General features: G+C 39.1%; 3 protein-coding genes across 4 annotated transcripts in view; all 3 read right to left on the bottom strand.

Moving 5' to 3' along the window:
* LOC128697611 (uncharacterized) overlaps positions 1 to 12,920 on the bottom strand; it is a 230,879-nt gene that overhangs the window by 19,009 nt on the left and 198,950 nt on the right. The gene's annotated exons all lie outside the window — the stretch shown is intronic.
* LOC138854763 (uncharacterized) overlaps positions 168 to 12,920 on the bottom strand; it is a 593,204-nt gene continuing 580,451 nt past the window's right edge. For both annotated transcript variants that reach the window (XM_070099682.1, XM_070099683.1), the window contains 2 exons: positions 889 to 1,060; positions 168 to 753 (listed from right to left, as the gene is read on the bottom strand). In XM_070099682.1, coding sequence (XP_069955783.1) covers positions 307 to 753; positions 889 to 891 — 450 coding nt within the window. In that variant the 5' untranslated portion in view covers positions 892 to 1,060 and the 3' untranslated portion in view covers positions 168 to 306. The remainder of the gene's footprint in view (positions 754 to 888; positions 1,061 to 12,920) is intronic.
* On the bottom strand, positions 6,545 to 7,394 carry LOC128697613 (uncharacterized). Its single transcript, XM_053789443.2, has 2 exons — positions 7,347 to 7,394; positions 6,545 to 7,214 (listed from the first exon to the last, which is right to left on the bottom strand). Exons 1-2 carry the CDS (start codon positions 7,347 to 7,349, stop codon positions 6,672 to 6,674), a joined length of 546 nt encoding a protein of 181 aa, XP_053645418.2. The 5' UTR covers positions 7,350 to 7,394; the 3' UTR covers positions 6,545 to 6,671.

Raw genomic sequence — 12,920 nt, 5'->3', positions numbered from 1 at the left:
AATTAGACCACTTTCATTTTTGGACATTAAATATGCAGAAGTATTAGAAATACGGCAACTTTTATAAGTATAAATAAAACCAACACATTTGGACGCCTTTTTTACTCTTTCGACACAAAATAAGGTCTCATTTTGGTTTTATTTCAATATTAACATCTTGGCGAAATAAAGATATAATTTTTTGTATGGAAAAATTTATTTGTGGTGCATAAATAAAGTACAGAATCAGTAATTAGACATTAGGTACAGCAGTCAAAATTTCGTTATCAGAACTGTTGAAGAACTGGGATAAATTTAGGTTTTTCCTTAACCGTAGCTGCGGCGGAAGCTCCCGCCATGAGAACCAAAACCAGATCCACCACCAAACCCGCCATGGGAGCCTCCAAATCCTCCGCCAAACCCTCCGAGGGAGCCACCAAATCCACCACCGCCAAATCCTCCACGTCCTCCATATCGGCCTCCGGAGAAGCCACCACCGCCAAATCCGCCGCCTCCAATGTGGCCTCCGCCAAACCCGCCACCACCATGGCCTCCAAATCCACCACCGGCAAATCCTCCACGTCCTCCATATCGGCCTCCGGAGAAGCCACCACCGGCAAACCCGCCACCACCATGGCCTCCAAATCCACCACCGCCAAATCCACCGCCTCCAATGTGTCCTCCGCCAAAGCCGCCGCCGCCTCCAATGTGACCTCCGTTCACCCTGGAGGATCCCACCAGGAGAGCAGCACTAATGGTCACCAGCAACAGTTTCTGAATAAAAGAGAGAACTTTCACGATCAATATTGACATTTTTTTTCTAGATCTATAAAGCCGTTGTATAATATAAAACATAAGAACACTCTTTTTAATCCTGTAAGATATTGGAAATATGTGAGAGAGACTGACCATGGTTATAGGAAGGCAGCAGTCCTGAACTGTACTGTTGCTGGTTTCTCGTCACCGCGTTATATACTGTTCAGCTGCCTTCCTGACCTTGCTCATAGTGCTTGTCACCGCTTTCCTATACCATAACCATGAACCTGGTGCACATCATCCAGCGCTTGCGTAGTTCAGCTTCCTTAATGATAAGAAACACAAGTCAACTGTCAGAATACCTATTCTTTCTGACTATCTCCATGTTTCACCCCCTCTTTCTTTCTCTCTCTCTCTCTCTCTCTCTCTCTCTCTCTCTCTCTCTCTCTCTCTCTCTCTCTCTCTCTCTCACTCTCTCTCTCTCTCAGCATTACACACACACACACACACACACACACACACACACACACACACACAGTGAGGCAACAACGAGTCATGGTACGTGATGAGGTATCACAGTGGGCGCCTGTGACGAGAGGGGTCCCACAGGGGTCAGTCCTAGGACCACTGCTATTTTTTATATATGTGAATGACATGATGGAAGAGATAGACTCTGAAGTCTCCCTGTTCGCAGGTGATGTGAAGTTAATGAGAAGGATTAAATCAGATGAGGATCAGGCAGGACTACAAAGAGACCTGGACAGGCTGTACACGTGGTCCAGCAACTGGCTTCTAGAATTCAACCCTGCTAAATGCAAAGTCATGAAGGTTGGGGAAGGGCAAAGAAGACCCAGACAGAATATAGGCTAGGTGGACAAAGGCTGCAAACCTCACTCACGGAGAAAGATCTTGGGGTGAACGTAACACCGAGCACATCTCCAGAGGCACACATCAACCAGAAAACTGCTGCAGCATATGGGCGCCTGGCGAACCTGAGAACAGCGTTCCGATACCTTAGTAAGGAATCGTTCAAGACATTGTACACTGTGTACGTCAGGCCCATACTGGAGTATGCAGCATCAGTTTGGAACCCACACCTGGTCAAGCACGTCAAGAAATTAGAGAAAGTACAAAGGTTTGTAACAAGGCTAGTTCCGGAGCTCAGTGGAATGTCCTACGAAGAAAGGTTGAGGAAAATCGGGCTGACGACACTGGAGGACAGGAGGGTCAGGGGAGACATGGTAACAACATACAAAATACTGTTCCAGAGAGAGGGGACAGAAACAAGGGGTCAGAGTTGGAAGTTGACGACTTAGACACGTCAGAGGGATGCTATTAAGTACATCTTTAGTCACAGAGACGTCAGGAAGTGAAATAGCCTAGCAAGTGATGTAGTGGAGGCTGGAACCATGCATAGCTTTAAGACGAGGCATGACAAAACTGAGGAAGCAGAGAGAGAGGACCTAGTAGCGATTAGTGAAGAGGCGGGGCCAGGAGCTGAGTTTCGACCCCTGCAACCACAAATAGATTAGTACAATTAGGTGAGTACACACACGCACACACACACACAAGCTTTGACTTGACTCCTGCAAACACAAATAGGTGAATATGGAACGTTAGTGACATAATCTGAGGGACCAGACGCCTCTTCAAACATCCATTCTCCTGGCTGTCCATTTGTTCCAACGATAACATTTTTCTTAGCAAACATTTCTATGATTCTTTGAACATCAGAAAATTTATTTCTATTTCTTTGAATAGTTCCCTAACTGGTTTCTTAGGGGTAAATATAATTGATAAGATAAGGAAAAGCTTCCCCAGTAAATACCGAGAGAAATAACAGCGAAAAGTAGCGGAAACGAGACACCTCAACATATTCTCTCAGTAACATAAGAATTTGCTCACGACAATTGCTGGTAGACAAGCGCTCAATTGGCTTGGTAATTTCTAGTTTATCACTAACTAAAATGCAGACCAAGTCAGTTCTACATTGTATCACTCTGAAGGAAGAAAAGTGGAATAAAATCTTGATAGCAATAATGGATTGCAACATTTACATCAACCTAATCTTAGACACTGTCAAGTAAATGTGTTGGATTTATTACACGGGTCACATCTTGTTTTTCTTTATAGACTGCACCACTAACAAAATAGTTATTAAGTCCATTTAACTCAGGACACGTATTTAAACATGTATAAAGAATATTAATTACATTCAATGTATATATTGCATGAGAATAATTATATGGTATGATCCGAAGCAATCTTATCACCGGTGTCATGTGTAACAAGGTATTGGTGTCCTGTCATGACCTACCAGGTTTCCTCATGAAGCCATGGATAAGGAAATAGATTTTTTTTTTTACTCTCGCTTATATTTATCTTTGGATATGAAGGGGAAGGAAATAAGTTCGTATTTATACTAATGACTATCAGGATTAAGTGTTATCTTCGGTGAATTTACACAAACACGTAAGTAAATATGGAGTATTATATAAACACATACTCGATCTTATTGATAATAAACAATATATTGATCAATATGCAGACCAGCTACATTCTCCGCATATATATATATATATATATATATATATATATATATATATATATATATATATATATATATATATATATATATATATATATATATATATATATAATTTTGGAGATATGGGGAGTAAAAAGTTATACGCGAATTTCCGACTGCTTGGGGAGGGGGGGGGGAGTCGGCGCCCCAAACTCCTGCGCTCCTCAATTGTGTTCAACTGTGTGAATATATATCCTAGGTAGAAGGTTGGTAGACTCTAGACAGCAACCGCCAAGGGAGGTACTACCGTCCTGCCAAGGGTAAAACGAAAACCTGTAATTGTTTTACATGATAGGATTGCTGGTGTCTTTTTTCTGTCTCATAAACAGTCGAGATAACAGTTATACAGTGGACCCCCGGTTTACGATATTATTTCATTCCAGAAGTATGTTCAGGTGCCAGTACTGACCGAATTTGTTCCCATAAGGATTATTGTGAATTAGATTTGTCCATTTCAGACCCCCAAACATACACATACAAACGCACTTACATAAATACACTTGCATAATTGGTCGCATTGGTAGCTGATTGTAAACCGGGGGTCCACTTTTGCTACTTCTATTTACACTTAGGTCACACTACACATGCATGTACACACATATATGTACACATGTATATGCAAAATATATGCAAAATACTGCATGGAATAGACAAGGTGGACAGAGACAGGATGTTCCAGAGAGGGGACACAGAAACAAGGGGTCATAATTGGAAGTTGATGACTCAGATGAGTCAAAGGGATGTTAGGAAGTATTTCTTCAGTCATAGACAAGTGGAATAGCCTAGCAAGTGAGGTAGTGGAGGCAGGAACCATACATAGCTCTAAGATGAAGTATGATAAAGCTCATGGAGCAGGGAGAGAGGGGATCTAGTAGAACTCAGTGAAGAGGCGGGGCCAGGAGCCGCGTCTCGACCCCCTACAACCACAATTAGGTGAGTATCCCCATCTGAGTTTCTTTTATTTTCTGCATAGTACCTTGTCTTCTTTATTTCCTCCTTTCTCCACAGGGAAGTGGAAAAGAATTCTTCCTCCGTAAGCCATGAGCTTAAATATTATGAGCAAAGGGCTAGTAACCCATCTCCTGTATAAATTACTAAATTTAAAAAGAAAAGCTTTTTTTACTTTTGTTAGGTCACCTGCCTTGTTGGGATACGGCCGGTTCGTTGAAAATATAAGTCGTGCCGAATAGGTAAAACATGCTATTTTGGTTTAAATAGCAACGCTCTTCTTGCCGAATATGGCAAGCGAAAATTTGTGCATGTAATAATTTCACAAAAAGCATTCTGAACCTAACGAAAAAAAAAATATATTTTATTGTGTTTATTTATTAAATTATTGTAAACTTATCTAAAATATATTTAGCTGGATTATGCTAAATTAAATTGCGCTTTTTATAATAAAGTTAGACAAGGTTTCTAAGGTTCTTTTCGTACAAAATTATTAATTTTTACATTAACATAAATGAAAAAATGTATGTTTAAACGTATAAGAGAATTTTTTTTAGAAAGGACTTAATTTTAAACGAGTTCTTGCTAATTGACCAATTTTACCAAATCGGCACGACATGTAACAACACGCTGAGTGCAGACACGTGTAGCAGTAGTTGTGAGCTTGCTGGCCCTCGCCAAGCAGGTCCCTACAGAATCCAAATTGTCTCAAAATTTTTCCAACCTGTTTTTAAGGCTAGCCAAATAGACAACTAGCTTCCAAAATTCCACAACTAAACGAATGCTTATGCTATGTATTAAATACAATAAAATTACTCTCATTCATGAAGGACGGTGGTTTAACTTAACGTTAATGGAATTCTATGGCTAACTTTCTAAGGGTCAGTTACGTTCATTAACAGTTAGTCAAATTTAAAGATAGAAATATATGTAAGAATGATCTGACGTTCACTTTCATAGTGTTGAAATTAGGAACATTGCTATTTTTGACATATATCCTAATCATTCTCTGCTGTTTTGTTACATCCCATCAGAACTTTATAGACATTAAAGTTTACCCTACGATTCACTCTACTTATGTGTCGAAATGCAGTCTGTAATTTTATGACTCTCCGACCGCGGGTTCTATCCCCCCGTGGTATGGTTTATTTATAATTATTCCCTGTGCGCATAGAGTATCTATGCTTCTAAAGTCGACGTTTTAAATCATTACCACAAAATAATATTTGTCACAGTCGGAGTATGGAATCTTCTAAATGCAGGCATCTAAGTGTCTTTCGATAACCCATTTTTACACACGTCTCGACAGTATAAATAACAAAAAAGGCACAATACCGTGACTGGAACGATACACAAATAACCCGCACATAAAAGAGAGAAGCTTACGACGACGTTTCGGTCCGACTTGGACCATTGACCAAGACTTTGTCAATGGTCTAAGTCGGACCGAAACGTCGTCGTAAGCTTCTCTCTTTTATGTGCGGGTTATTTGTGTCTCGACAGTATTCCAGCAACGAAAGTCGATGATTAAATCGTTGAGAGACAATTTTATTTGCAGATTTAACTTCTTTTTCATTTCAGGCTAAAAAACTGATCACCTCGTTTTTCACAGTCTTCTGCATATAATTCTGCAAGGCTTTAGGACTGATCTCACCAGCTGTTATTTTATGTCATTACTGTTTTGAATTATTGCCGAAACATCTTTAAATACAGATACTCAGGTATGACACATTTCTTATTCCTTATGTAGTCGGTGTAGTATGACGACATTGCAATGATTCTGACTGCTATAACTGACCAAGTTTAGTTGACTAAGACACGGTAATGATGTATTTGCGGATCTTCAGTCACTCCATAATATATTCACTACCGTGTTGTAGATGAATGGTTCACAGAACCGACACGTTGATAAATTAGACATTGTGTAACTCTTGGGTATCTTTATGAAGCCACTGTGTGGCGAAACGTTTCCTTAATAAAGATACCCAAGAGTTGCACATGTGTCTAATTTATCAACATATACTACTGTTCCTAGATCATCGCAATTCACCGAGCAAAATTAAGTTGAAAGAAGAAAATGAAGAAAATAATCCACTATCAATGTTGGACACTTTAGTATGCAGAGGTATAAGAAATAAGCCAAGTTTTTAAGTATAAAACGAACACATTGTAATAGGTATTTGGACGCCTTTTCTTCTCATTCGACACAGAGAGAGGTAACATTTTGGTTTTAATTCAATACTAAAAACTTGGTAAAATGAAGCTGTAATTTGTGGTATGGAAAAGTTTATTTGTGGTACATAAATAAAGTACAGAATCAGTAATTAGACATTAGGTACAGCAGTCAAATCTTCGTTGTCAGAACTGTTGAAGAACTGGGATAAATGTAGGATGTTTTTCCTTAACCGTAGCTGCGGCCGAAGCTCCCGCCATGAGAACCAAAACCAGATCCACCACCAAACCCGCCATGGGAGCCTCCAAATCCTCCACTAAACCCTCCGAGGGAACCACCAAATCCACCACCGCCAAATCCTCCACGTCCTCCATATCGTCCTCCAGAGAATCCGCCGCCAATCCCGCCGCCGCCAAATCCTCCACCAATGCCGCCATGGGAGCCTCCGAAACCTCTCTTACCCCCACCAAATGCTCCGCCAAACCCGCCGCCTCCAATGTGGCCTCCGCCAAACCCGCCACCACCATGGCCTCCAAATCCACCACCGCCAAATCCTCCACGTCCTCCATATCGGCCTCCGGAGAAGCCACCGCCGCCAAATCCACCGCCTCCAATGTGGCCTCCGCCAAACCCGCCACCACCATGGCCTCCAAATCCACCGCCTCCAATGTGTCCTCCGCCAAAGCCGCCGCCGCCGCCTCCAATGTGTCCTCCGTTCACCCTGGAGGATCCCACCAGGAGAGCAGCACTAATGGTCACCAGCAACAGTTTCTGAATAAGAGAAAGACAACTTTCACGAGCAATATTGACAATTTTTTCTACAACTATTGATTCATCATATAATTTTAAGCATAAAAACATACTTGTAATCACTTTAAGATATTTGAAATATGAAAGACTGACCATGGTTGTTATAGAAAGGCAGCAGACCCAAACTGTACTGTTGCTGGCTTCATGTCTCCGCGTTATATACTGTTCAGCTGCCTTCCTGGCCTTGCTCATGGTGCACGTCACAGCTTTCCTATTTCATGACCATGAACCTGGGAATCATCACTAGCCATTTGTGTATTTCACCTTCCTTAATTATAAGTGCGCACTCACGCGCGACTCGTACACTCAAACATACACACAAACACAAACCAACAACACAGAGACAGACACACACACGCAATATATGCAATAATATATATATATATATATATATATATATATATATATATATATATATATATATATATATATATAAATATATATATATATATATATATATATATATATATATATATATATATATATATATATATATATAACATACACATACACATACACACACACACACTTGCACATTCGCACACACGGGTGTTTGATAGCCTTAACATGCCTGATCAGACACCGAGTACATCCTCCGCTGAGCCAAGCCCCAATATTTCTCTTCCTGCTTTTACTGCTTTGTGCTGAGAAAAACCATTTTTGTTCGCTCCATATCTGATAATTTTTTTTAGAATTTACTTTTGCGATGTATGCGTATTTTGACTCGACGAAAACAATTAAATACTTATAATTTTAAGTCATTTTGGTGGGAAAGGCATATGTTTTTTTAACACTTTTGGCTCTCTACATTGACCTGTTATAACGTTGCCGAGTGGACTAAGGCACTCTGTGAATAGTATTATTCCGAATTCACATACTGGTGAAATTAAATTTCATAAAATATTTTCCCCCATCTCTCGTGGCCAACATACTGAAAGTAATTTACAAGATAAAGTAACTCTCTAAGTAATACACAGTCACTGATGTGTCCGGCTTTGATAACCAACATATTGTGCTTCGTGCCCAAAGTTACGTGTACTGAAGCAGAACAGACTAAGGCAGTATAAATCTGATGATGTGTCCAGACAGATCTGAATCCACATGCTACTTAGACTTAATGTTTGTATTATACATATTAATATATTAGAATATATATATATATATATATATATATATATATATATATATATATATATATATATATATATATATATATATATATATATATATATATATATATAATGAGGTACCACCTCTAGAACTGTCATAGGGACCCTCTTCCTCAGAGTAAAGAATAAACTTGCTTCAGGGAAAACTCAAGGTTCTCCCTGAAGCTGTTTGAGAATTTTCTCCTACCACCCCCTATATTTCATGTATGTTTTATTTAAAGACAAAATACATTGGCCAAACATTCACAAAAATACATCAGAAAGTAAAACAACATAGGTAACTCAGAGCTACATCTCGAATACTTCGTCCAGCTCCCCTGCGGTGGGCCGCGTGCCCAGAATGCTGCAGGCATTTCCTCTCTGGATCGCAACACTGAGTCTCTGAAAGAGGAAGCTGGTCGCCCTGTGGTCCTTGGTTTCTATGATGAGCTTTTCACCCAGCTCTTTGAGGAACTTTAGAGCACACTTGCCCCATGCTCCAAGGGTCTCCGACTCTATTGGAATGAAGTTATAGCAAAGGGGAAGGTCTTCATATTTTCGGATCTTCTGGGTCTCCCTGTGGCTGGCAGCTCCACCCCCTTCCACTACAGAGTATGGCAAGTACGTGTCTGCCAATGTGGCAGCACAGGTGTAGTCCCAGGCAATCTGCTTTCCATCCTTCCAGGGTAGCATAGTGGCTCCATCAGGACGCTTTTGACTTCCATCAGACCTGTGTACTTGGGGTTCCCGTTGAGCTGGGCAACGGGCTGTGGCGAGGCTTCTCTTTATTATGTCATTGATCTCCTCATGTCTGGCATACTTCCCTTCTGCTGTGTGGCACACGAGACCATGAAGTCCGAATTGATCAGCTGTCGCCCTGCCGCAAATACACCTATGTTCGGTGAGGATGGGGGCGGCTAGGCGAAGAGCAACACCAATCCGAATGGCCTGTGGGTCGAGACGGGTGCCCAGGGAGGAATTGGGAACAGCTAACAGGAAATCTCCTGAGTGTGGTGCCTTCACTGCCAGGAGACGAGCTTTGTTCTTTCCTGAAGCATTGGAGAGCTTTGTGTTGGCGATTTTTTCCATGATCAGTTTGTCCCAGTGGGACTGTTTGTGCTGTTTGGGAGGAGCTGGTCTACTGGAGGAGTCTGTAAGGGTGTCCCACCGAATCGCTGCTTCAGTAAACCTGGGGTCTTGAGCTCCTACCAAGTCTCTCAAGCGTTCGGGCACTATCTTCTTGACTAATGCACTGGAAGCATATATATTAATGTATATATAATATTAACTATTATCAATCTTGACCATATGTGTGCGCTCAGCATGTTTCGATCTGATTCTTATAGATCAATCTAAATTTAAAGCAAATTATTGAGAAGTAATTACAGGTTATCACAGAAAACCGTCGTCATTTGGTCTCTCTCCTAAACCCGGGTTTATAGCAAATAGATCTAGCCACGGTAATGTTTTTATTTTCGTGGAGGTCCTATAGCCGCTGGGGAGTGGGAGGCACTCAAATTTGATCCATGGAAGGGAAGATTAAGTCCAGTTCCTTGGATAAAGAGACTGCCATCAGGATCAAGACACCCTCTTTGATTAGAAATAAGTCAGTTACATAAATAATTTGATTAAATTTAGAGATTTAAAATGCATATACGGCTCTTACACACTCCATTAACTAAACCAGCCTTCCTCTACATAGGATACACGAGTGTTCATCCTATAGCGAATGAGTCGTGAAACTCTAGACCAATGCGTAAGCTACATGGCTTACTCGCCATGGGTTCAAACCCCACCCGTACCCTGGTTTGCTTTTAATCCTGTTATTACGATTTCGTGAGTCACGAATGTTGATATTTCGAAACCGAACGAAAGAGGTTTTCCACGTTACTGCATATAAAATAATTACCCTAATGGGATATATAAAACTAAGCAGAGGACTCCAGTACTTATCAATTGTTCCACGAATCTTCACTTTGAAGTTGTTGATCATGACTGAAAATTTAAAACCAGTCGGAAAAGGTGTCCCCTGGAGGGATTGTGGACAAATTTGTGATTCAAGGCTTCACTAAATTCGTGAAAGATGTGTGATTTAAGGCTTCACTAAATTCGTGAAAGATGTGTGATTTAAGGCTTCACTAAATTCGTGAAAAATGTGTGATTTAAGGCTTCACTAAATTCGTGAAAGATGTGTGATTTATGGCTTCACTAAATTCGTGAAAAATGTGTGATTTATGACTTCACTAAATTCGTGAAAAATGTGTGATTTATGACTTCACTAAATTCGTGAAAAATGTGTGATTTATGGCTTCACTAAATTCGTGAAAAATGTGTGATTTAAAGCTTCACTAAATTCGTGAAAAATGTGTGATTTAAGGCTTCACTAAATTCGTGAAAATCAAAAACCCTTTTAAAATGCGAATTTTCGGTATCCCACGTACCTTTTAGTATATTACATTTTTTTTTAATTCTCTACAATTGTAAGAGGAAAATTGTTTTTATGGTTTTTAACAAAGTTCAATTTGATATATTTTTCAAAAAATGCCAAATTCAATAATAAAAAAAAATTTCCAATAATGATACATTAGCGCATAGTTGTCTGAAGCCGATCGAAAGAGTCATTCTCTAGTTATTAAATGGAAACCAAAATAACAAATTTGCCAAGCTTTCCTTTTAATAAAATTCATAATCAATGAAAATTTAAAGCCAATCAAAGAAAAAAAATTCAGTAATTACTATGAATTTAACAATTCCAGTTTTTTAGCAGTTTCGTTTCATATATATATATATATATATATATATATATATATATATATATATATATATATATATATATATATATATATATATATATATATATATATATATATTTAAATTTCTCCTCACTTTAAACTACTTATACTTATGGGATGTATTAACTTTGATGGTTTGAAGCCGATAAGATAAAGCATTCTTCCGTTTTTAAATGAAAACATTATGTGATAAAACTGGCAAAGTGGGATGTATGAGGCTCAGTATCAACGCGATCATTGCTTTCTGGAAACCACATCTGGACACAAAATTTGAAGCCGATCAGAAGAGGCATTCTTCAGTTATCACAGTTATTCCAACTATTCCAAGTTTAATCAATTTAGTATATTGACAAATTTACCCACAAGAACACACACACACACACACACACACACACACACACACACACACACACACACACACACACTACTTAATACTGCTATCCTCGTCATAAGATGCATCAGCCATTAAATACTGAAGCCGTTAGTAGGTTATACAACTTTGCTCATACAGTATCTTAACTTGCCAATTGTTTCAAGAATCTTGCCCTAATTACCGTACACCTGTGCTGAACATTTGAAAGCAGTCAGATGAGGCTTTTTGTGTTATGTGAGAAATAAAAACGAGAAGTAAGAGAAATGAAGAAAGAAAAAAAAAAGAAAAACAAACATTTAATGGTCCACCATGGTGATAATAATATATATATATATATATATATATATATATATATATATATATATATATATATATATATATATATATATATATATATATATATATCTATAATTTATTTATTATGTATGTGTACTCACCTATTCATGGTTGCAGGGGTCGATTCACAGCTTCTGGCCCCGCCTCTTCGCTAATGTGTATGCGGGGGGGGGGAGAGATTAGGAAAATGACGCAAACCAGTGACCTCGAAACCTCATTCATTGATGAAACACTGGTAAGATTATACGAATCCCTTATAACGAATTCTGAACACCTGATCACTAGGAATCATCTCAGTCAGCAACTGACTCAGCGAGACCTATACTACGACAGACCTCAATGTAGTATTGAATATTTCATGGCCAAAGACTTTTCCTTACGTTCATCACCTTCCTTTTTTTCTAAGTTCGCATTCGTAGCATTCTTCAGCACGCACTCCCAAATTCGTCCACCAACCATTGAAACTTGTCGGCCTTCCTCAAGAAAAGCGTCAGCGGTTGTGGAGAGATACTGAGGGATACTAAGCATGATACTTCCTATCATGATAATTCGTATCATGCTCAATATCCCGGCAGTTACTTTGCTTTTTGCATTTTCCCGATAAATGTGTTAAGACAAACGCGGTGTCATCACGATTTCCACACAAGTCTTTGTTTTTACTGGAAAATAGACCCCTTCTCTCCTGCAGAACACACAATGACTTGTGTATCACTCTCTGATCACTCTTTACTAAATTATTACGTATTTCATTCATTTGTAACATCTGCTGCGTTCCTTCACTATCCACATTATCATATACCTTTTCCAAATTCATAAATTCAACACACTGTTCATCTCCATTAAGTATTGTTCACTCATCCTGCAAGTAGAAGCTTGATATACACATCTTCACTAGCTAAATCCTCCCTGTTCCTTGGACTAAGAATTTTACCGTACGTACGTGTATGTATGTATATATATATATATATATATATATATATATATATATATATATATATATATATATATATATATCATG

Source organism: Cherax quadricarinatus, chromosome 68, assembly GCF_038502225.1.
Source record: "Cherax quadricarinatus isolate ZL_2023a chromosome 68, ASM3850222v1, whole genome shotgun sequence".
NCBI classification, from domain to species: Eukaryota; Metazoa; Arthropoda; class Malacostraca; order Decapoda; family Parastacidae; genus Cherax; species Cherax quadricarinatus.
The sequence above is the reverse complement of the archived record's forward strand: the minus strand, read 5'-3'. Positions and strand labels throughout refer to the sequence as shown.